Source organism: Schistocerca americana, chromosome 5 (genome assembly GCF_021461395.2).
Source record: "Schistocerca americana isolate TAMUIC-IGC-003095 chromosome 5, iqSchAmer2.1, whole genome shotgun sequence".
NCBI classification, from domain to species: Eukaryota; Metazoa; Arthropoda; class Insecta; order Orthoptera; family Acrididae; genus Schistocerca; species Schistocerca americana.
Window position 1 is genome coordinate 518,376,729 of NC_060123.1, and position 26,472 is coordinate 518,403,200.

The following is a 26,472-nucleotide window of genomic DNA, read 5'->3' on the forward strand; positions in this document are numbered from 1 at the left end:
CAAAAAAATGGTTCAAATGGCTCTGAGCACTATGGGACTCAACTGCTGAGGTCATTAGTCCCCTAGAACTTAGAACTAGTTAAACCTAACTAACCTAAGGACATCACACACATCCATGCCCGAGGCAGGATTCGAACCTGCAACCGTAGCGGTCTCGCGGTTCCAGACTGCAGCGCCAGAACCGCGCGGCCATTTCGGCCGGCAACAAATAAAAAGGAATACATCGACTTACAAATGAAACATTAGGTATCGTTTTTGGGCAAATATATTTCTTATATACTGGAGCTGTACAAGTTTTAGTGAATTACTATTGGTTTTAAGAACTGTAAAAATAATCTTGTCTGCTGTTTCTTTGAAGAGGTAGCTGCTACTACTCGAGTTCTTCGACGTCGTTCTCGTCGGACTCTGGAGGTGGTGGAGGAGGCCTGCCTCCCCCGCGGGGTCCTCCGCGGTGGTGTGGGGGCGGTGGCCCCCAGTGGCCCCCCATGGGGCCTGGGGGACCGTGGGGGCGGCTCGTCAGCATCTGCCGCCGCCGCATCCAGTCGCCGGGCTCTGACCCGTCCACCTCCACGAAGCTGGCGTAGCTCGCCATGTTACCCTGCGGCCAAGAGCAGAAACCTCCCAACGTCTGCAGAGTGACTGGGGTGGCTGCCGCATTCCAGCATTCAAACACATATCTTCATCTACAGTAGCGACAATAAGTATTTTGACAAACACATTTTCGCTTGCGTCGTCCGCTTCCCTGCCCAGCCGGTCCGTCTTGGCTCACTGTACAGCTGCACACATCCATATAAACAGATCCGACAGGAGTCGGTGCAGTGGCAGTAAGTACAACAGTGACAGTGTTGTTGTGGTCGGTCAAAAGGAATTTTTGACACTGGTTTATTGTCGGAAAACGAATGCCTAGGCCAGTATTACGTCGAATACTTTTGGTTTACATTAGTTTTTGTTTTGTGTCTTCGCAGTTCGCAATGTGCCGAATGTCAAAGAGAATTCAGTAGACCTCAAAACTGCGGTAATCGATCCCCTACAGCGATGCAAGTCTCAGGCAGATTGTGAGTGTTTGGAATGAGGAGAAGCGGTTAACAGGTACCACAAATCATAAATGAATACCGGGTAGGTCCAGCACAGTCACACTCCGGACGAAGAATCTCATAAGGATGATGTCAAAGAGCGACTCAAAGAAGACTGCTGTTGATATAAACAGAGAACTGCGTGAATTCCGCAACGTGGAAATATCGAACAGTACGGTAAAACAAATCCTCCCATAGTCTAATCTTCATGGCTGCCGCCCAAGCAAAAAGTCATTAATACTAGCAAATAACAGGAAAGCTTGACTTGAGTTTTCCAGAGCGCATAATGGTGACGGTACTCACGCCTCTAGAGAACACCGCACCAGAAGCGATAAGCCGCGGTCGAAACACTAGTAGCGCAGCCACTGTATGTGTTGGTAGTATGAACTATGCTGAGGTCCGCTAGGGGCCGTAGCTGCCAACCTACGGGCATAACATATGTGGATAGCGACTCGTCGATGCCTCGTTAAATACAGGAGCACTGAGCTACGGAGCACAATTCTCCTAGTGTGCCGTGTCGTGTACGGTCTCCATTTACCGCCGAGTCTGCAAGCTGCAATTGTCGTCCGTAGTCTCCAAGACTTAAGCTCTGCAGGTATCGTAGGCCAGCTCTGGACTCTGCGTTAGCATCATTTAAAAGCACAGTGATAGGAATTTAATATTTTAGAGGACCTGTAACAATTTGAAAGGTCTATATGTGCTGTACATTTCACAGGAAGAAGATTTGAGCTGAGTATTTCTTCATGTTTAACAAAAATCATTTTCTTACTGTTTGTTGGGAGTATTTCTGATTCAAGATAACGCACACCGTCCTCCAGCATTTCCATCACTGTACACATCTACAGTGGTCGCACGTGCGATGAACGTCTGATTCGTATTCCTCCGACGGGACCCGATATGTTCGAAGACCATCCGACGCAAGAAACGCTGTCCAGTCCAAGTAACCACTGTTAAGCATGGTGATGGGAACGCCGTGGTGTAGGGATACTTCTCCCATTCAGGTGTCGTCCTTCTGGTGCCTACTGAAGACATTATGGATCGTTTCAATTGTTGTGAAATCTTGAATACACTGATGTTGTCCCATGCCAAAGATAAAATAGGACATGCCGGAAATTTCAGCACAACAATTATCCTAAGCACCTTTTGCTAATGTCAAAGACTTTTTGAAAAGGATAAGAGTAAACCATAGCCCAGATCTGTCGGGTTCGACATGTGTGGGAGGAAGTCGGTCGAACGCTAAGGCAACGAAAATTCTCCAGCCGAGACTAATTATTGTAATCTGAGCTTAAAGTATGGCAGAAAATCCCCCTACATTGTTTGGCTGCTTTCATTGTCTCCATACCATTACGCTGAGCGGCTGTAATTATAGCGGAAGTTTATGCAGCCTGGTAGCAATGGCTGTGTACACTGATTTGAGTTCCACAAGTCTATTAAGCTGTAACATGAATTTTGTCAAACTACAGAAGTTTTGTGAGTCTGCCTGTGATATTTCCAGTTACGAAACACAATGTTCTATGTTTTGTTACATCAGTGCAGTTAGCGCTGTAAATCAAGTGACATAACAGTTATAAAGATTTTTCTTTGAATAAGTTGTTTTCTCATGAAAAGTGTAATTGTAAAAATACTTACTGTCGCTACTTTATATCTACATTAGTACAGAGTATATGTAAAGTAAACATTTCGATCAGGTCCCCATTTAATTGGCTTCAAGTTTTAATCATGGCTGTCTATCTTTACAAGAAAGAAAATACTACTGTGGCACATTACTGTACACTTGGATCCGCTGTAGGGGCGCTCCTGGTGTCATTCTAACATTTGGATGCAATACCGTAAGTTATCTCTCCACTGAGGTATCACTTCTTTCATACACTGTGAGATCATCTCGTAAGCCTAGACAAGGCCTTACAATTCAGTATAATTTTCTTTTCTTTCAGTCTACGATCACAGAACTTGGTCCTTAGAATACCGGTTTCGGTCAGAAATGTCCATCTTGATATCTGCACTAAAACACGTAAAACCCAAATACAAATAGTGGGCAGTCTATTTCTTAAAGCAATTAAATATGCCACAATGAAAAGTATTACTTTGAGAAATGTGGAAAAATGTGCTTAAATGTGACGAGGTATACCTGTTTTAAAACATGTCCTAATATAATGGAGCCATAGTAGTATCATCAAAAAAATACACACAAAATCAGCTTAGCACAGTAGCATATATTTAAAATATGAGGTGAAGTAAGCCACTTTGCCAGAAGTCATATTATTCATAACAAAACACGTTTGTCATAAGTTCGTATGCTGTCGTGTCTGTAGGCCTGCATGTATTCGTCAATTATAAAATTTTACAAATGCAGTGAAATGAAAGAGTACAATATGTAAAAACTGTACTGGGCTTGTAGGGTGTATAAGTAAATACAAGAAATTAAGAACACTAACAAATTCAAATTTTAAAATTATTAAAAACGGAATGGTTAAGTGACAATATGTGTTTATGAGACACCCTTGCAATTGCTGCATCTTTACAGTTTATGTAGCAGGTGCATTCAGTATATGCAGGATGGGGCAACGATACGTCTTGCTACTGATGTAAGACGACATGTAAAGCGTCAACATGGCCCCAGATGGATAGGTCGAACAGGTCCTGTACCTTGACCTCTGGATTTCTCTGTCCAGTGTCATCTCAAAAGTGAAGCACACTCATGGATAACTTTGAAGGATTGGAGCATTGAATTGTGTACTCTCAGAAGCTGCGATGTAATCGTAACATGTGCTCCAGGAAGTGTCGAATAAATTTGTTTTATTTCCGTATGCGGTCAAAAAACTCTTCGGTCCTTATACTACAGCTCTCAGTCAGCGTTGACCACCCTGAGATCTGTAGCAAAGCATGGGAAAAAGAAATACAAGAAGTGGACAAACGAGTCCTAAAAGAATAAAATGTTCCATAACTGAAAAACTTACTTTAATATATGTGGAAAAATGAGGTTCAAATATGACCTATACTTTTTGAAAACAAGTCCTAATATGAGAGCGTGCTGGGAAGAAATATCTCCGAATTTTTAACGTGGTAGCTGTTAAAGCTTTTTAAATAAAACGAACTTTATTAACATTCGACATTTTTATGTACATGTGAGACGATCCTTAGTCTCAACAGTGTATGTTTTAGTAATAAACTTTCCCGAACAAAGAACTTTATGACGCCACTGCGCTCCGCTTGACCCTTTTGAACAGAATATTCCCAAACTGAAGTAACGCACTCAATGGGGTCACACTTGCCTGGCGTAATTATGTAACATATACCAATGTAACACAAACAAAATTTGATTGATATCAGTGCCATCTTTGTGCGAGGATGAGAACTCTCCTCCTCACCGTCGCACACAGCCATCGGAGTCTTTGGCAATCCAGGTGTTGGAGTGCTGGAGACCGTTACATGTTCCTGTTTTTCGAATGCATGGATAGCGAGAAGTAGTTGCTCATTGTGGAGCGTATGTCACGCATCTTAGGTGGAAGTGGTTGTAGTCTGATATCAGGGGTACTTCTGGCAACAGACTTCCGCACATAGTTCGTGGTACATCAGAGGTATGGAAATGGTGGTGCGCTTAATGGCACTTCTACGTGTAGCCTTAGTCCAGTAGTGTGCCAGCACACGAAAACAAATTGTGTAGACCATCATGGCTCTGGGGATGACTCGTCTGTCAACCCATATCGACGTCATAATTCGTGGTCACCTGTAGACATTAAGACATGTTTCATTGCCTTTAGTCCAAGTATGCCTCGGACGGAGTGGTATTACACCACACAGGAAATCAAACAGTGCTGTCAGTGGCATAATAATATTACACGAATCTGACCTTATGTCGCATTTCTCACAAACATTGTCTGTTTTCCCAACTACTGCTGGACTTGACGCAAACCAAATCGTTAATAATTCCACCAGCACTATGTGAGCAATGGAATCCGGACATAAAAATATTTAAAAATTGTTTTCAATTCAAGTGTGAAAAATGACATTTTTGTAGTCTATTTTTATGAGTTAACATACACAGAGCACTTAGTAAGTAATGCAACACATTTTGTTCTCGTTCAGTTTCGGTTGAAAAAATGCAGAATTTGTTGTAGTGCATGGTGAAATTTTCCCGCTTCAGCCCCTATACTTTCATGAAGTTTCGATAGGTGATGACGCTATACGTAGCCTTCAAAATGGCATCGGTAACGGATGAGTGTTTCAAGCAGAGAGCTGTCATTGAGTTTCTTTTGGGGGAAAAACCAGAGCATCACAGATATTCACAGGCGCTTGCAGAATGTCTACGGAGACCTGGTAGTGAACAAAAGCACGGTGAGTCATTGGGCGAGGTGTCTGTCATCATTGTAACGAGGTCGAGCAGAGCCATCCGATCTCCCGCGTGCCGGCAGGCCACACGTAGCTGTGATTCCCGCAATGTTCGAACGTGCGGCCACTGTCATTCGAGGTGATCGACGGGTCACAATCAAAAACCTCGCTGCTCAACTGAATATCTCTGTTGAAAGTGCTGACACACTCGTCCACCAGTTGAGTTACTCAAATGTGTGTGAGGCCTGGGTTCCTCGCACCCTAACAGAAGACATAAGGAGCGACGAGGGACAATCTGTACGGGGCTGCTTGCGTGTTAAGAGGCTGATCGTGACAATTTTTTGTCTAACATCAGCACAGGCGGTGAAACTTGGGTTCATCAGTTCGACCGCAAACTAAATGGCAGTCCATGGAGTGGCAGATACAGTCATGGTGCCGGTCTTCTGGGACTCTATATGGGTTATTCTGTTTGATGTCGTCCATCGTGTCGCATCGATCAACTCTGAAGTGTATTGTGGTACCCTCAGGAAATTGAATAAACGGCTTCAGTGTGTTCGTCATCACAAAAATGCAAACGAATTCCACCTTCTCCATGGCAACGCAAGGCCTCACACATATCTCACACCCGAGAGGAACTCACAAAACTTCATTGGACGGTTCTTCCTCATCCACTCTAGAGCCCCGATTTTGCGCCATCCCACTTCCATCTGTTTGGTCCAGGAAGAATGCGCTTCTCGGGAAGCAACACGAAAATGATTGGGAAGTTATTGATGTACCAAGACGGTGGCTCTGACGTCGGCCAGTAGAGTGGTGATACAATGCGGGTATACTGACCTTCCCAGTAAGGGTGCATTGAACGTAGATTATATTGAAAAATATGGATTTGTAGCCAAAAGAGTGGAGAATCACATGGTGTGTTGGAATCCTGAATAAAACTAATCTGCTTTCAGAAAAAAATTTGTCGCATAGATATTGAACGCCCTTCGTATTATGCACTATTTCATGTGTAGAACAGATGTAACGAGAGTAATTAAACACGAGCTATATAAAAAACAACAAAATTAAAATGCTAAATAGAAGCTTGTTACTTACGTTGGAAATTAAATCAGAGACGCACTTGAACTGGTTGTAGACTGTATCACAGTCAGGATTCTCTTCTGCAACAGAAATAAACATTAGTTTTAAGGAACATTTGAAATCATAACTGCTGACGGACATATGGTACCGCCTTTCCAAAAATTTTAGTTTATGTATCGTCAATTTTTTGTTGTTGTACATGCGTGCTGCGTCATATATTCTATATTATGTCCAACACACGAGTTAGGATGTTCACTTTGATGCATAGCTCATGATCCTGCCTTCGTATAAGAGTACGAAATCTGAAAAAATGGTTTAGTGTCGTTGTGTTCCCCTAATGCTGATTTATGACTTTGAGACATCAGTATTTAAAGAATTCATAACAGGATATTTCAAAGCAAGCCAGTGATCTTCCGAAAGAGTCACTTGTGCTGAGATTTACGCAAACAGAGTGAAAGAGGGCAGGGATCATACTGCCTTTTACATAGGTCTGTAGCATCCTGGATAGTAAGCTACATCAAATCTGTAGTAAGATGTCTAAGATTCCACGCGCAAAGTTGAAACGTGAACACAAGAGAAAGTTCTTATTATATCACTGAGACGAGGATTTTATATGAAACATACGTCAACCAAGTCAAGGACTTCAGTCTTTTACTCACACCCAGAGATACAGGTACGCACACTACGTCTTCGTATTTTCGTATAGGATATGCTGGCACAGAAACTAACGAAAAATATCGACAAGGTTACCCTTAGATGTATGGCGTATGCTGGAAATAGTTCCATCTCCTCCCTCTCCCCCACAAACATTTCCAACTAATCACCCCACACAAACAGTGCTGCGACAAAAATGGTCACCGTTCTTGTAGTATGAATCTGAAGTTCTTGCCAGATAAGCAGTGTAATGTTTCACACCATTCAGGTAAAGAAAAGTGGAGTACGAAAATATGAAAACCCGAAGCTCTCTCTCTACGAATATGTGCTAAATTTTCGTGAATGGAATGCACTCTCCAACCAATGACCAGATGAGAGGAAACGGCGATTTTGACAGGACAGACGTATAAGTAAAATGGTCCGCTGAAGATGTCTTTAACAGAATAGGTGAAACGTGTCTGAGACATAAGAATTAAATTGCAGCAATATAAAGGCGTATGAATTTATGAAACGACTCATTGGAACTAACAACGACATGATATACTTAATGATTGCTGTATAATGCATATGTCAATTAAGAGAATAATATACTGGTGCCAACAATTCACAAACTTGTGAGGTATCTGCGGATACTTTGAAGAAGCCCCACAGTGTTGTCAACTGGTGCGCGGAGTGCACGCAAAGTACCATGGCCCACACCTTTGTAGACAGTATTGTATGGGGGTGGGGGGTGGGAGGGAGGCAACAGTAGTGCTGGGGACTCCATTGTAAACGACCGGCACAGAATAAGTGGGGTGCAGTTTCGACAGTTGAATTTGATTCACAAAATTATGTCTTGAATGACTTGATAGCAGAGCTACCAGAACTGCAAGCGATGATATTAACAGGCTGACTTAGTATACCAATAATTTGATGAATATAGATGTTTGAAATCAATAGTTTGCCACTACAGTACGTAAAAAGATTTAAAACATGTCTGCTTGGTTCAGCGACCGTTTCTAAAGTAGAATTGAAACAAATGAGCCCTCGGTCATAATGATTTAAGTCTTATTGATCAGGTTTCAACACTTCTAAGAGTGCCTTCATCAGAATTAAACAATTAAAATGGCCTATAACATAGTTACAAATTTATAGGAAAAGACGTTTTTTATGCAAAAAGTGTAAGCGCTGACTAACAATAAAAGACAGAGGCAGTACTTACATGTCACATATAGAATAATTAACAGACCAGAAGGGCTTTAGTCACAAAATATATAAAAAAGGAAAGCGTGAATGCGAGCCACTATGGGCTGCTAGTACCTGTACAGCCACAGTTTTTTTTATATATATTTTGTGACTAAAGCCCTTCTGATCTGTTAATTATTCTATAAGTGATATGTAAGTACTGCCTCTGTCTTTCATTTTGTGTCAGCACTTACACTTTTTATAGATAAAAAATATCTTTTCCTATAAATTTGTAGCTATGTTATAGGCCATTCTAATTGTCTAATTGTGATGAAGGCACCCTTAGAAGTGCTGAAACCTGGTCAATAAGATTTAAATAATTGTGATCGAGGGCTCATTTGTTTCAATTCTACCTAAAAACAAATTTTGTTAATATTTGCGTACATTTCTTCTGTTGCTACCTCACTTATGCTGTGTGTGCGTGTGTGCGTGCGCGCGCGCGCGCGCGCGCGCGCGCGCGCGTGTGTGTGTGTGTGTGTGTGTGTGTGTGTGTGTGTGTGTGTTCAGAATCCAGCACACAATACATGAAGACAATACGTTGATGAGACCAATTATCATCTTCAAGAGTGCTCCCACATATCATACTGCAAAGTTTGCACACAAATACTTAACTCAACATTCCAAATTGGGGTACAACAGACGTATAAAAATTTATTAGAATTAATGCAAAAGTAAAAGATGTATGTATCCTATCTACTGAAAAACTGATATCTTTCGGTGTGAAAGACACAAACGCTTGAGTCCTACCTGGTGACAACAACTAACATAAAAAAAGAAAAGATAGGAAACCCATAAATTTCAAAAATCTCCATAGTAGAACTGATAAAAATCGTAAAAATAATCACTGAAGCAAATCGACTGACAATTTAAGAATTCGTTATGTTTACAAATGGAGGAGCTCCCAATGAGCAGCTCAATCTCATACACACTAGCAGATATCCTAATGAATCACTTTGAAACCGAAATTTTTGAAGAAATAATACAAACAGATATGTAGACAATATCATATGCCTCAAAGAGAAACCTCAAGAATATATAATCAATTAATACAAGCAGATAAATGACTTACACTACAACTTTCAGTTCACTACAAAAATAGAAACAGAAGAAACAGTACACTTCCTTGAACTCAAAATCGCAAAGTCTAACACTAGACACAGCTTAAAAATGTTTATTCACAGACAAGTAGTTTCGGTCAAGTGATGACTTTAATGTCAGATTAACATTACAGCAATTCAGAGAAAGTTTCTTGAGTCAGTTACGTAGTTGCCTACAATCCGCAGCATCTGCCACATACACACATGTCTGTTGCCTTAAGTATTCATAGTCAGCTCTCGAATAGATGTACCATTCCAGTGAAGAGCATCCTACCTGGTCAAAGTCGTACCACAAGCTCAATGTAGTGTTAATCTGTGACTTGAAAATGGTTTGTCTGTTAATAACTATTGATTACAGCAGTTTTTGTGGTTCTACAACGTCATTTCTTAAATGCATTGAAGCTTTGTACCACTTTTAATCCCACATTCCCTAGCCTGAGAGAACTGATTAAATAATGAATTATAGTGCAATGAAAACATAAAAGCCTTTGTGGCCAGGGGAAAAAAGGAACCAGACAATCTTTTACCATGAGTTTTTAAAACATTTCGGGTATAGTGGTGAAATGACCCAGTGTTCAGTTTTTGACAGGCTGTCCTCTGGGCCCTCTTACCACTAAATCTGTGTGTGTGTATGTGGGAGGGGGGGGGGATTGGTAGTTGCTACAATCATAAAAATGGTTCAAATGGCTCTGAGCACTATGGGACTTAACTTCTGAGGTCATCAGTCCTCTAGAACTTGGAACTAATTAAATCTAACTAACCTAGGGACATCACACACATCCATGCCCAAGGCAGGATTCGAACCTGCTACAATCATACAAATCCTCAATAAGACAAACCAATTGAAGACTTCAGATACTATTGATGAAACTCATTGACATCATTAATGGCCAAAACGTTTGAAAAATGATAACTGCAGAACTCAATTCCATCCTTGAATCTTGAAACTCAGGAAACCCTAGAACAGGAGCAAGCAGGTTTCATAGATAACATGCCCACGTCAAACTCAGTTATGAAACTAATATAAAACGTCAAATCAGGATTCAATAAAAAGCAGAGCTCATTACAAGGATTTGTTGTTCCCCAAGTAGCACATTATGTCATGTGGAACAGCAAGCTTACGGTCCCTGGTCAAATTAATGAGATCACATAAGATAATTCATGAAATGACGTAATATTATGTAATTTCAAAGGGAAAAATATTTTTAGAAAACTTTAAGTATTTTTTAAGACTATTTGCATACTTTCAGAAGGATATTTCATGAAATAGTTGTTTGATTTTGTCGTTGTTGGATTGCTGATATCATTTGGTTTTCTAGAAGAAAATACATATACCCAACACTTTCTGTTGTCACCTACAATTATCAAAAATTAAACAGTAAATTGGCTCTAAATAAATATTTTTGTTCATGGCATGTACGAAAAGTAGTTTTAGTTTATTTGAACCCTTTCTGAGCACGATTGTTGTTTTTACATTGTAAATTAATATTTGAGGAAACCTAATCCAATTATTGTATATTTTCAGACATGGGATTAGCTACAGACCTTTCATCAACAAAATAGGGACTTGCTAAATGGCTCTTGACTGAAACTAATGTCTCTCAACGAGAAATAACAAAAAAATGCAGAATTTCTAAAAATTGATTTGTTGATTATAATAATAAGTTGCATAGCACGCGTAGCATGCGCCACTTGCGAAATATAGTATTGGAAGATAGCACAGCAACAAATAGCGCCATCAGAAAGAAACTTGAAGATGCAGAAGCTTCCATCTCTATCAGTACAGTTCACAGATTACTGTCTGACTTGACCTACAAGAGTTGCAGAACAGTTTGTAAACCTAGGTAAAACACCAGGATGATGAATCAACGCTTCAATGGGCAAAGAAGTACAGGAACTTCATTGTGGATGTCTCGAGCTCAATAAGTTTTTTTTTAAATATTTTGTCTTTCTCTTATAAAGAAATATTCCATTTTCATTTCACATCATAACAATTTGTTATACTGGTATGCTACAGTGACAAGACAAAGTCAAGTAGGAGAAAGCCTTCAGAAAAGTACAGTGATAATTGTGTCCTAAAGAATACCGAGCATCCAATCTAAGTCACAATTTGGTCTGTAATTTGTAGCAAGGGACTGGGAGGGCTACATAGTTTAAGGAGCATTGAGACTGTAGCAGTACAACGTTCTACTAACGCGTCTGCTTCAGTTACTTCGAAACTGGTTCAACAAACAAGTAAAATCAGTATTCATGCAAGATGAGTTTCCTGAAGAGTAAAAATGCACCTCTACTGGACTGACCAGGAATTCTTTCTGACTTGAACCCGACGGAGAAAATTTGGGATTTGCTAAAAAGGTAAGTGGCCAAAGACCCCTTCACAACTAAAATAAATTTGATTAAAAGAGCCCTATTTCACTGGATTCACAGTCAACATTTGAAAGACACGTCCTTGCGATGCATAGATGGTGTGCTTTGCAGAGCGCACTCTGAGATTTGTGCAAAGCGTGGTTTGACTAAATGTTAATAAAAACCATAAAGGTGGATTATTTTTATTTTGGCATATGTCCTTGCAGTAACCAAGTATATTTGGCATAACAAAACCCATAAAAATTTATGCAAAGAATTATACATTATTTTCAGAATTTTTTCAAGTAGTCATATTAATTTGTCCAGGGAATGTGAATAAATTCAAAATATTTGGAAACATGCTAGGTAGAGTAAAAAGATTCCTGACTCAAAATTGGCCGAAGACACGATAGAATGAGGTACAAACGAGGTAAAAACCAAACAAAACTGGAATACCATAGGGACAAGTCAGAAGCCGTAACTATTTAACATCTAATTAAATGGCCTGACTGGAGTGCTGATGAAGAGTGAAAATATAAATGTGAGCACGTTTGCATACGACATCGTAATATGGGCAATTGGCCAAAAAGCGCAAACTAGAAAAACGATTAATAAGGCATTTGATTCCTGCAATAATCATCTTTCAATAGTAAAATAATCATCAGCAAATCAAAAGCTGCTGAAGTGGAGTATTAGGTAATTCACCAACCATACAGACTTTATTAAGGAAAGAAAATTCAAAAAAAATGAAAGTCCTTAAGGGACCACCTGTACCAAATTGAGGATGCACTCAGAACAGCATAAACAAAACATTCAATATATATAAATGAAATCTGTTATTAAATCTGGACGTGAAAATTTCATTCTACAGCACAAAAACTGATAGTCTCATTAGAGAGAAACCAGGATCAAGCGTCTAGCCTCATAACGAAACAGTCAAAACTACACCCAACAAAAATAAAGAAGCAAGTCGTATGTACATTCATCAAAATGAAATCATCACACAAAGCAAACTGGACAGAAGTCTGCTTTCCTAGCTCCTTGAAAAACACAAACATTAACAACAGGAGCATGTGAAACGCTACTGAACAACCTAGACACAGATATAACTACAGAGAGTGCCAAATAACTTGTCAATCCTTTACATTAAAAGGGCATGGATACTCTATAGGCAATGGAGAACATTACTAAGAAGAAAACTGCAGATACGATATGAAAGGCAACGGCAAACAACGGTGCTAAATCAAAAATACGCATAATCAGAATGGCTTATAATGTCTGCGAATGGATCAAAGATTTATGATACACTGGAGCCGAGGTGTACATCAAATTGTTCTCTCAGTACTCCGCTCTCGTGCAACGTATGAGGAGCTTTGACGGTGAAATTCGTGCACTCCATCTAGCAATTAACTTATAAACACAATCAACTTATTTACAGTAGCTGCGGTACTGGTTAATTCTAGAGCAGCCGTTGAGGCTATCTCAACAAACTACTCCACAGAAACAACACCCATAACTGAAATAAGGCACGCCTTAAAGTATGTCGCGGACAGAAATAAAGAAATAGTTCTTCAGTTGATACCTTCACATTTACAAATCGACGGAAATGAGACAACTGAAATAAGACACGCCTTAAAGTATATCATCGACAGAAATAAAGAAGTAGTATTTCAGTTGATACCTTCACATTTATCAATCGACTGAAACGAGACTGCTCACCGGCTGACCTCTTGGCCAGACAAGGAACATATCAACAAGCTAACAAACATCCCATTCCGCCTGACATACTTAAGAAATTAATTCACGAGACAGTTCTGAATCAAGCAAACTCAATAAATACACTACTGGCCATTAAAATTGCTACACCACGACGATGACGTGCTACAGACGCAAAATTTAGCTGACAGGAAGAAGATGCTGTGATATGCAAATGATTAGCTTTTCAGAGCTTTCGCACAAGGTTGGCGCCGGTGGCGACACCTACAACGTGCTGACATGAGGAAACTTTCCAACCGATTTCTCATACACAAACAGCAGTTGACCGGCGTTGCCTGGTGAAACGCTATTGTGCTGCCTCGTGTCAGGAGGAGAAATGCGTACCATCACGTTTCCGACTTTGATAAAGGTCGGATTGTAGCCTATCGCGATTAGGGTTTTTCGTATCGCGACATTGCTGCTCGCGTTGGTCGAAATCCAATGACTGTTAGCAGAATATGGAATCGGTGGGTTCAGGAGGGTAATACGGAACGCCGTGCTGGATCCCAACGGCCTCTTATCACTAGCAGTCGAGATGACAGGCATCTTATCCGCATGGCTGTAACGGGTCGTGCAGCCACGCCTCGATCCCTGACTTAACAGATGGAGACGTTTGCAAGACATCAACCATCTGCACGAACAGTTAGACCACGTTTGCAGCAGCATGGACTATCAGCTCAGAGACCATAGCTGCGGTTCCCCTTGACTCTGCATCACAGACAGGAGCGCCTGCGATGGTGTACTCAACGACGAACCCGGGTGCACGAATGGCAAAACGTCATTTTTTCGGATGAATCCAGGTTCTGTTTACAGCATCTTGATGGTCGACATCCGTGTTTGGCGACATCGCGGTGAACGCACATTGGAAGCGTGTATTCGTCATCGCCATACTGGCGTATTACCTGGCGTGATGGTATGTGGTGCCATTGGTTACACGTCTCGGTCACCTCATGTTCGTATTGACGGCACTTTGAACAGTGGACGTCACATTTCAGATGTGTCACGACCCGTGGCTCTACCCTTCATTCGATCCCTGCGAAACTCTACATTTCAGTAGGATAATGCACGACCGCATGTTGCAGGTCCTGCACGGGCCTTTCTGGATACGGAAAATGTTCGACTGCTGCCCTGGCCAGCACATTCTCCAGATCGCTTATCAACTGAAAACGTCTGATCAATGGTGGCCGATCAACTGGCTCGTCACAATACGCCAGTCACTACTCTTGATGAACTGTGGTATCGTGTTGAAGCTGCATGGTACCTGTACACGCCATCCAAGCTCTGTTTGACTCAATGCCCAGGAGTATCAAGGCCGTTATTACGGCCAGAGGTGGTTTGTCTGGGTACTGATTTCTCAAGATCTATGCACTCAAATTACTTGAAAATGTAATCACATGTCAGTTCTAGTATAATATATTTGTCCAATGAATACCCGTTTATCATCTGCATTTCTTCTTGGTGTAGCAATTTTAATGGCCAGTAGTGTAAAAGGAAGCATTTGGGAAAGCATAGAAGACTGTTGGGAGCTATTCGGGAATAAATGGAGGACAAAGTAGTGGGCAACTTTCAGCTAACAACCGGAGATGACTGCCTATCCCAGCATCTACACAGGACAGGAGTACTTCCAATGAATGAATGTCGATTCATAAAACCGGTATTAGGGATTCAGATCATCCACTTACATGCTCAGGTTTTGATGGAGAAGCAAGAAAGGAAACTAAGATGTGCATATTATACAGGGAACGCAGAAATTATATGTTTTAACTTTTCCAAACCTTTGCATCATTGTTACATTTTCTTCTCTAAGTCGTTATGTACATGTAAATTTTACTGAAACGCCTGAAACTGCATGTTACAGTTTATCTGTAATTTACGTTGTATTATTACCCTTATTTTCAAAGTAACTGTGTACGAAGTTATTAAGACTTCCAGATTCAAATGAAGTCAAATGCCAAATGTATTACGAAGTAATTTCCAAGAAAGATAAGTGTAACAACATCACAATCTCATTGCTCTCAAGATAAAAGAATTGACACATTGGAATTACGTTGACATCTGGGAATTACCGCATACGTATTACCGAAGCCTGAACGCAGCAGATAAGATAATCTTCGACTTTCCACAGCCATGTACAGTCAGTGAACAGAATCTGTCTTAGTCGCCCTCATTTTTCTTTTTTCTTTTTTTTCTTTTTTTTCTGTGTTCACTTTCATAATGGTTCAAATGGATCTGAGCACTATGGGACTTAACATCTGCGGTCATCAGTCCCCTAGAACTTGGAACTACTTAAACTAACTAACCTAAGGACATCGCGCGCATTCATGCCCGAGGCAGGATTCGAAGCTGCGACCGTAGCGGACGCGTGGTTCCAGACTGAAGTCCCTGGAACCTCTCGGCCACAACGGCCTGCTGTTCACTTTCCATATTCACATTTTCCTACGGTCATTTTGTGTGTTGTTCTTATTGACCGAACATTGTCTGCCAGTCCCTTAACTGATGGTTAACTACAATAATGCACGTTTGCCTGTCATTCCCGTGTCTTCTAATTAATTAATTCTATTAGTCCAACTGGAAACTCAAGGACCTCTGGGAACAAGCTGTATGTTCAGTTGTGTCTGTAGCCGATTCTCACTTTATTGAGAGTTTCTCTATCATCTCCTTTTAACTACGTGTGATCAAATGTGGCGCCAAGGCGAATTAAGCCTGCAGTAGGAGAAAAGTTCGACGCTTTCGGCAACATTCAGCAGAGTGAGCTGTGGTACGAGTATCCCTGAGTCACGTCGGCCAGTAGCGCAGGATCTATTTTCACACAGTGATATAGAAAATAGTTTAAAGGACTAAATACTACAAAGAATGCGAGAGGAAAGGACTCTATAGAGAATCTTTACTATAAGAAGGGAGATGTTAATGGGGCATTTGCTGCGGAACGGCACTGAAATAAGCAGTAGAGAATGGAGAGGCAGATAAAGACTAGAATATGCAAAAAATTGATTACAGAGGATGTTGGATACAGTAGCTACCTAGGGGGTCAGAAGATTGGCGCAAGATAGGAAAAAATAGCTGCAGCATCTATGACAGACACATGACTTTTAAAAAAGCGAACTTCGTGTGAGAGAGAGGTGCTGCGAAGGCTGAAACGTGTCACTAACCAGAGGTGACACAAGCTTCCACGTCGTTGGATAGCCGGTCCATGTCGAGGGTGATGTTCTGGCCGTAGACGGAGGCCATCCTGCCCGCAAAGTGCGCGTCCGCTTGAATATTCATCAGGATCTGCCTCGCGTCCAGTACACCATCTCGAACCTGTGACGAAACACACAAATTAGAACCACTTTGAGGTTAAAACAAGGCAGTCGGTTGATTATGAAAATACATACTTGACACATTCTAGAAGATTTAAAAATAAAAACAGAGAAACGGCGAGATACATTGCAGAACTTATGTAAGGAAACTTTTCTATATGTGTTCAACCATTACCAAGCGAGAGATATACTGATCGATACATCTGACTGTGCAAGACAGTGCCCCATCGAAATGACGATTTCCCTGTCATCTGCGTTTCTGAAGATCCATCTCCCGCGACTTTTTGTGTGTCGTGATCGTTGATCATGTGGTCCACCCAAGTAATTAAGGCTCTGGCCGTCCCCATCCCTTCACTTGCCACCGTCTGCTGTTCGTTATTGTCACGTGACACATAGGGCCATATTGGGTCCACTCGTTTCGTGTGTATCGTGGGATGTGTTGCTTTACTTTCCACTGCTGTGCAGTTGCACTTTTCGAGGCCACAATTTCGAATCAATGGAAGACACCACAACAGGGGAAGAAAATGTTTAAGAAACCAAAATATTGCTGTGCTTTAGAATACTGGTTTTGTTGTGTGTTACGAAAACGAAACAACGGAATTTAGAGCAATATTATGCCATTAAGTTTCGTGTTAAACTCAGGGAATCAGCGAGTGTGACATTTGAAAAGTTGAAAGAGGCTTACGTGAAACAATCCTTATCAAGAGCAGAAGTTTGTCGCTGGCAAAAATCATTTTTGGATCGCTGAGAACACACTGAAAATGAACCTCGTTCAGGGAGACCTTCCACTTCAATAACCGACGCAAACGTCGTACATGTGCGTGCTCTTGTGAGATTGTTCCTCCAGCACGTGCTGTCAAATATTAAAGATGCCCTAGGAAGGCCCAGGAAAAGAATGAACCATGAGAGAATGCGCACTTCAGCCAAATGGCTCTGAGTACTATGGGACTTAATTTCTGAAGTCATCAGTCCCCTAGAACTTAGAACTGCTTAAACTTAACTAACCTAAAGACATCACACACATCCATGCCCGAGGAAGGATTCGAACCTGCGACCGTAGCGGTCGCGCGGTTCCAGACTGTAGCGCCTAGAACCGCTCAGCCACACCGGCCGGCCCGCACTTCAGCCAAGTGGATGCTGTATCATGAGGAAGTCCAATGCCACACGACCACTTTCATCCCGGAATTCTAGACTTCAAGAGGCATTCCAGTTGTTCCATAGCCCACCCCCCTATTCACTTGATCTGACTTTTTTTTCCTGACATTGAAAAATGTCTCAAAAGGACGTCATTTTAGGACTCGAGAGAACATTCGAAGGAATGTAACCGGCACCTGAAAGGCCCTACCAGTTGATGCGTTTCAGCGCTGCTACCAAGAACAACGACTCCGACTTTGCAGGGACAAAATTATTGTTTGAAAAAAAAAACTTTGGTGGATAAAAAAACTCTAATTACTTTCCTCACATAAATGGTTCAAATGGCTCCAAGCACTATGGGACTTAACATCTGAGGTCATCAGTCCCCTAGACTTAGAACTAAGTAAAGCTAACTAACCTAAGGACATCACACCGAGGCAGGATTCGAACCTGCAACCGTAGCAGCCGCATGTTTTCGGAATGAAGCGCCTAGAACCGCTCGGCCACAACAGCCGGCTTTCCTCACACATCTCGTGATTTAGTGGCCTCTTAAACTATAAGGTCTACAGCTGCAGTCTAGGGCCTTGCAGCCATTCCACTGCCATCGCCTCTGCAGGTAAACTCCTTGCTCGTTGCCTCTACTTGTGTGGGCAGGCACTGTTGTCGTGTGCTCTCCCCTTCTGCACTGGGTCCACGCCACGGCACGCCTTGACCAATGCTATTTGGCGCGGCTGTGGGGCGTCTTCCTGCTGGAGTTGGCGGTCTTGTCTTGACGTTGGCGCCATCGCTTTCTCGGCTGAACGACACTGCTGGCTGCCTGTGATCATGAGTCGCAAGCTGACCACAGCATCCTTCAGCGGCTGTGTACGGTTTACACTGAGCTGGAATAAGTCATTGGATACCCTCTAATAACGTGTTGGACATTCTTTTCTCCGGCATAGTACGGCAACTCGACTTGCCATGGACTCAACAAGTCGTTGAAGTCCTCTGCAGAAACACTGAGCCATGCTGTCTCTATAGCTATCCATAATTGTGAGAGTGTGGCCGGTGCAGTATTTTGTGCACGAGCTGACCTCTCGAATATGTCCCATAAATATTGGATGGTATCCGCGTCGGGCGAGCTGTGTGGCCAAATCATTCACTCGAATTGTTCAGAATGGTCTTCAAACCTATCGCAAACTGCTGTGGCCCAGTGACATGACAGATGGTCATCCATAAAAATGCCGTCGTTGTTGGGGAACATGAAGTCCATGAATGCCTGGAAATGGTCTCCAAGTAGCCGAACACAGCCACTTCCAGTCAATGATCTGTTCAGATGGATCAGAAGATCCGGTCCATTCCTTGTAAATACAGCCCACACCACGGAACCACCACCAGCTTACACACTGCCTTGTTGACAACCTGGGTCCATAGCTTCGTGGGGTTTGTGCCACACTCGAACCCTACCATCAGCTCTTAGCAGCTGAAATCGAGACCCATCTGACCAGGCAAAGGTTTTCCAGTCTTGTAGAGACCAACCGATATGGTCAAGTGCCGAGGAGAGGCGCTGCAGGCGATGTCTTGCTGCTAGCAAAGGCACTTGCGTCGGTCGTCTGTTGCTGCAGCCCATTAACGCCAAACTTCACTGCCCTATACTAAAGGATAAGTTCGCCGTGTGCCAGACACTGATTTCTGCGGTTATTTCACGCAGTGTTGCTTCTCTGTTAGCACTGACAAATCTATGCAAATGCCACTGCTCTCGGTTGTTAAGTGAAGGCCGTCGGCCACTGCGTTGTCTGAAATTTGGGATTCTCGGCACACTATTGACACTATAGACTTCGTAATATTGAATTCGCTAACTATTTCCGAAACGAATTGTCCCATGTGTCTAGCTCCAACAACCATTCCGTGTTCAAAGTCCGTTAATTCTCGTCGTGCAGCCGTAATCACGCCGGAAATCTTTTCACATGAGTCACCTGATTACAAATGACAGTTATGCCAATCCACTGCCCTTCACACCATGTATGTCACCTCAGTGCATATACTGCAGGGGTTTGCTTCTCTCGGCGCCGTCACGCCTATTGTACTTGATGTACGATAAACGAATGTTTTACCAATGACGTTTGTAAGACAAGGCGTTACATTGCCAGGAGACAACTCGCGACTCCACTGCTACCCAGCGCGTCGTGGTGGACTACTGGTATCCTGATCTCCAACTATCCCATTCCACCACCCACAATAGAGGCCTACCATTGTGGACTGTATAGATCTCTTCGTTTCCGTCATTCCCGTCAACACGCGACCCGTAGCGTATAGTTGCTTATACATGAAATGCATTCGCAGTTACGAGTATCAACGACCATCAGCTGCAGACCGGAGTATCGACACTGAAAATTTATGCCAGACCAGGACTCGAACCCGGAATTCCCGCTTATCGCGACCGGTCGCCTTACCATTTGGCTAACCGAGCACGACTCACAGCCAGAGTCAAACTTCCATATGCTGTAAACCATATCTCTATAACCTGTACTCGTACATCCATTATACAGGGTGGTCCGTTGATCATGACCGGGCCAAATATCTTACGAAATAGGCGTCAAACGCAAAAACTAAAAAGAACGAAATTTGTCTAGCTTGAAGGTGGAAACCAGATGGCGCTGTGGTTGGCCCGCTATATGGCGCTGCCATAGGTCAAATGGATATCAACTGCGTTTTTTAAAGTAGGAACCCCCATTTTTATTACATATTCGTGTAGCACGTCAAGAAATACGAATGTTTTAGTTGGACCACTTTTATCGCTTTGTGATAGATGGCTCTGTAATAGTCACAAACATATGGCTCACAATTTTAGCCGAACAGTTGGTAACAGGTATGTTTTTTAAATTAAAATACAGAACCTAGTTACGTTTGAACATTTTATTTTGGTTGTGAACTTATCATTTCTGAGAACGCATACTGTTACAGCGTGATTACCTGTAAATACCACAATAATGCAATAAATGCTAAAAATTATATCCGTCAACCTCAATGCATTTGGCAACTCGTGTAACGACATTCCTCTCAACAGCGAGTAGTTGGCCTCCCGTAATGTTCGCACATGCATTGACAATGCGCTGACGCATGTTGTCAGGCGCTGTCGGTGGATCGCGATAGCAAATATCCTTCAGCTTTCCCCACAGAAAGAAATCCGGGGACGTCAGATCCGGTGAACGTGAGGGCCATGGTATGCTATTCAATACCGCTTCAACCGCACGCGAGCTTGTGCCGGACATCCATCATGATGGAAGTACATCGCCGTTCTGTCATGCAGTGAAACATCTTGTAGTAACATTGGTAGAACATTACGTAGGAAATCAGCATACACTTCACCATTTAGATTGCAATCGATAAAATGGTGGCCAACTATCTTCCTCCCATAATGCCGCACCATACATTAACCCGCCAAGGTCGCTGATGTTCCACTTGTCGCAGCCATCGTGTATTTTCCGTTGGCCGATAGTGCATATTATGCCGGTTTACGTTACCGCTGTTGGTGAATGACGCTTCGTCGCTAAATAGAACGCGTGCAAAAAATCTGTCATCGTCCCTTAATTTCTCTACTGCCCAGTGGCAGAACTGTACACGACATTCAAAGTCATCGCCATGCAATTCCTGGTGCATAGAAATATGGTACGGGTGCAATCGATGTTGATGTAGCTTTCTCAACACCGACGTTTTTGAGATTCCCGATTCTCGCGCAATTTGTCTGCTACTGATGTGCGGATTAGCCGCGACAGCATCTGAAACACCTACTTGGGCATCATCATTTGTTGCAGGTCGTGGTTGACGTTTCACATGTGGCTGAACACTTCCTGTTTCCTTAAATAACGTAACTATCCGGCGAACGGTCCGGATGATGTCGGCCAGGATACCGAGCAACATACATAGCACACCCCGTTGGGCATTTTGATCACAATAGCCATACATCAACACGATATCGACCTTTTCCGCAATTGGTAAAAGTTTCCATATTAGCACGGGTAATGTATCACGAAGGAAACACCGTCCGCACTGGCGATATGTTACGTGATACCACGTACTTATACGTTTGTGACTATTACAGCGCCATCTATCACAAATCGAAAAAATTGGTCTAACTGAAACATTCGTATTTCTTTATGTACTACACGAATATGTAACAAAAAATGCGGATTCCTTTTTTTTTTTTTAAAAAAAAAAAAAAAAGACAGTTGATATCCGTTTGACCTATGGCAGCGCCATCTAGCGGGCCAACCATAGCGCCATCTGGTTTCCCCCTTCAAGCTAGACGACTTCCGTTATTTGTAGTTTTTTCGTTTGATGATTATTTCGTGAGATATTTGGCCCGTTCACTATCAATGGACCACCCTGTATATATTCCCGTACAGAGGAGACATTTTATTTGAATGTCACTTCTCCGGTGTCGGCGGATAAATACGATATTGCAGTGCCTGATTTATTCCGAATTACGATGCAATGTTTCATCGGACATGTATGCACGAATAAATATGGCTGCAAGCTGCCATTAATGATTTACATGTAGTGTCATAGTCTTCTTCAGATTTTTTGAAATGGCTGACATGTTTCATTTACCACTGATCAAAATATCTTTTCATTATATTATCACGCAGGTAAACACGTTAGTATCCCATCTTCAGTACGTTCTTATACAGTTTCTATCAGATCAACAGGAATGCCATCTGTCAGTCGCCGTAAATTCGAATTCCCATAAGACTATGTTAATTTAGACGTTCCACGCTTTTTCACCGAAAACCTAAATAAGTGTACGGAGAAGGAGGTTTGTATCCTATTCCGTTCGTATATGTTGCTAACATTAACAGTAATGGACCCTCCCACTCGCTCGTTTATCACATGCCAAATGGAACCATATACCTAAAAGTGGTCTTGACGAAAAATGTGTGTTTGACATAAGTTGTTAAGTACTCACCAATCGATTTGTCACTAAAGCGCAGCGGAGCATGCACTGCAAGAGAGAAAAGAATATATGAAACAACACATAGCACACCCGAAACATTGTTTCATGCACGAAAACATTATACTTTTTTCCTGTGTGTAATATTAAGAAATGAAAAAATTACCTTTTGATCATCAGAGGTTTCATCGGGAACTTCAAAGTTTCTGACGATTTTCATCATAGTATCTGTAACAGAAGAAACTTTATTATACTCGTGCAAGTAATTCAATACCAAAACGAAGTTTCGTGCGAATAAACTTGCCATTTTTTTCTATTGTAATTTTAAAAAATCTCATCCATATAACAGTAGGAAAAGGAGATGCCATAAGACGGAAAGGATGTTCATTTTATCAACACAGTGTAGCTATTCACAATTCAGGAAGTTTCAAAGATTTTCTGACACAGGCGAGCTAGTAATATTGTCAGCTTAGCGATTAAAAGGAAAGTAAGTTCGGATAGTGCAAACAAGTCTAGGAATGGTTGCCAAGGTATTTCTTCCATTTGCCTACCCTACCCGTAATTGACGAAATGACTCGTTAAAAGTGCTAAGAGAAATCAGTTGACTTTTGTCAGTTACTGTTTCTTATCATTTCTGCCTTGGAATCCACAGCGAAACGTATGTTAGCTTACCGCGCGTCCTAAACAGCAGAGGACTAAATGGGACCTCAAGCAAACGGTGAGAGCAATTAAGGCAATTCTTATGAACGATATATGTGAAAGATCGTGAATTTCCTGCGATTCCCTTGCCTGTCTCATCAAAAGTAGCAGCAGCTACTTATACAGTTAGCCTGTGCCAGCATAACGGTCCACATCTTGCTACAACATCGTATAATATATTTTTCAGAGGATGAAATAATATATCATGGCTATGCGAAGTTCATTCATTCATGTTACATTTATAATTCATTGGTGTTGATATTCGTCATTTTTTGTCGTAGGTAATATATGTCGAATACAAGGTGCTGGTTTTATAGAAACAAGTAAAACAGCATTTAAAAAAGGTTATTACTTAAAAGCATATACCTTTATTTGTCTGCAGTTCTACGCAATTTCCACCAATGCTGTAGTGCTCATCATAACGAACGGCCAACTGCCAATTCCAGTCTCATAAGATCCTAAGAACTAATTTGGGTGCCACTGTTGAACGGCTGTTTTGAAATCATCGTCACTGTCCGCTCAAATGCTTTTCAAGTGCTAAGCGCTGGATACTACATCACTGCTATACCGAGGGTAATCAAGTTGTCCTCAGCCAAACGTTGCGATTCATTAGGCCGTGTGTGGATGGATGGGCATTGTCATGAAGTTAAAATGATCCCTTTAATGAGCTCTCGAAAATAATTGTGTTACTCTGAAGCAAAAAAATCACGAGCAACATTGGAATGAGGAGGAAGAGATTAGTGTTCAACGTCCCGTCGACAACGACGTCATTACAGGCGGATCTGAAGGAAAGCGGCAGTGACCTTTCGAAGTAACCATCCCGGCAGTTTTCTTAAGCGGTTAGGGAAGTCACAGGAAATCTAAATCAGGATGGTCAGTCCTCCCGAATGCAAGTCCAGTGTGTTAACCACTGCACTGCCCCGTTCGGTACAAGCAACATATCCGACCTATCCCATTAACACAGTAAACATGAGCTTGTTTGCATCAAGTTAACTTTTTTTGATTATGAATGCCTCCATACCCTGGATTGTTGTTTCGTTTCGCGTGTAACTTACCGATCCATGATTCGTCATCATTCATCTTTGTTACAGTATCGTTCAATGGTATTCAAAGCACTGGAAAGTCGATTGTTTGAAAACCTGATTTAAATTTTCCACGACTTCCTTAAATTAGTACCGGCAAATTCTCGGATGATTCCGACTATAAGGTCACGGCCGATTATCTGGCCATCCTTTTCATACTACACCTGCATATATCACTTACGTGTTTTTTTAACGACTATAACACGACAACATGCCCAATAATCTTGTAAAAGTGTAAAAATGATTCACGGATGACTGAAACTACTACTAGTTCCACTATTACTACACATCAGCAGCGCTTTTGATTGGCAGCATAAACGCACCTTCCAGTACTTTAAGAATTCTGAATGTTTCCAGAATGAGATTTTCACTCTGCAGCGGAGTGTGCGCTGATATGAAACTTCCTGGCAGATTAAAACTGTGTGCCCGACCGAGACTCGAACTCGGGACCTTTGCCTTTCGCGGGCAGGTGCTCTACCATCTGAGCTACCGAAGCACGACTCACGCCTGGTACTCACAGGTTTACTTCTGACAGTACCTCGTCTCCTACCTTCCAAACTTTACAGAAGCTCTCCTGCGAACCTTGCAGAACTAGCACTCCTGAAAGAAAGGATATTGCGGAGACATGGCTTAGCCACAGCCTGGGGGATGTGTCCAGAATGAGATTTTCACTCTGCAGCGGAGTGTGCGCTGATATGAAACTTCCTGGCAGATTAAAACTGTGTGCCCGACCGAGACTCGAACTCGGGACCTTGCCTTTCGCGGGCAAGTGCTCTACCAACTGAGCTACCGAAGCACGACTCACGCCCGGTACTCACAGCTTTACTTCTGCCAGTACCTCGTGTCCTACCTTCCAAACTTTATTGTATCTCAGTTGGTAGAGCACTTGCCCGCGAAAGGCAAAGGTCCCGAGTTCGAGTCTCGGTCGGGCACACAGTTTTAATCTGCCAGGAAGTTTCAATTCTGAATGTATTTCATAACACCTCTTGAAATTTAAGATAACCCATTAGATCAGATAGTCTCTTTCACTGAACTTTTTCAGCAACTTTCTGTAACAAGTGTTCAGTGATGACGATCCCGCCCACATAGCACTCCATCACGAACACCATACAATCGTCTATCATCCATTGTATCTCATATTCTATCCTTGATAGAGTTACTTCATGAGCTTCACTAATCTATCGATGAATTTTAACCGCTCCCACGTCTTTCGATAAAAAAAAATAAGAAATCAGTGTCAGTATTCACACTCAATGGGATTATCAATTAATTAGGATATTTTAAACAAGCACAAACAAACGTAAGCACCGACGCGTACTTCCACTGCAATATCTGTGGTCAGACAATAAACGTACGTACTCCCCGTGTTTGCGTTGATCCCATACAGCAGTCTCAAGCGGTGACATTTAAAACCTGTATTTAACTTTAAAAACACGTCTGGTACACCCGATGGCTCGCGTAAGCCGTAACACCACTTTTATTTCGTAAACGGTTATCAAATCGAGTATTTCGGTGAAAATTAGACGGACGTCTCATTTTGTTATGCGTTTGATCACTCTTGCATCAATCGAGATTTCTGACAATAAAACGCAGGCTTTGGTTTGCCTTCCCCACAACATTTTCCAATTTAAATTGTTCGTAATTGTAATTCCTAGGTATTAGACCGTTCCATTCAGCAGATCACGTAATTCTTCTTCCCTGTCACTCAGGACAGCAATGTCATGGGGGAATCGTATCATTAATATCCTTGAAATTTAATAACACTCCTGAACC

The 26,472-nt window shown here is 42.0% G+C and overlaps 1 protein-coding gene across 1 annotated transcript in view; it reads right to left on the reverse strand.

The window, feature by feature from the left end:
- Positions 1-247: 247 nt before the first annotated feature.
- Positions 248-26,472, reverse strand: part of LOC124615864 — a 45,200-nt gene continuing 18,975 nt past the window's right edge. The window contains exons 3-7 of the mRNA XM_047144024.1: positions 23,085-23,146; positions 22,934-22,969; positions 16,705-16,855; positions 6,495-6,559; positions 248-598 (exon numbers count right to left, since the gene is read on the reverse strand). Of these exons, the coding sequence (XP_046999980.1) occupies positions 371-598; positions 6,495-6,559; positions 16,705-16,855; positions 22,934-22,969; positions 23,085-23,146 (542 nt within the window). The 3' untranslated portion in view covers positions 248-370. The remainder of the gene's footprint in view (positions 599-6,494; positions 6,560-16,704; positions 16,856-22,933; positions 22,970-23,084; positions 23,147-26,472) is intronic.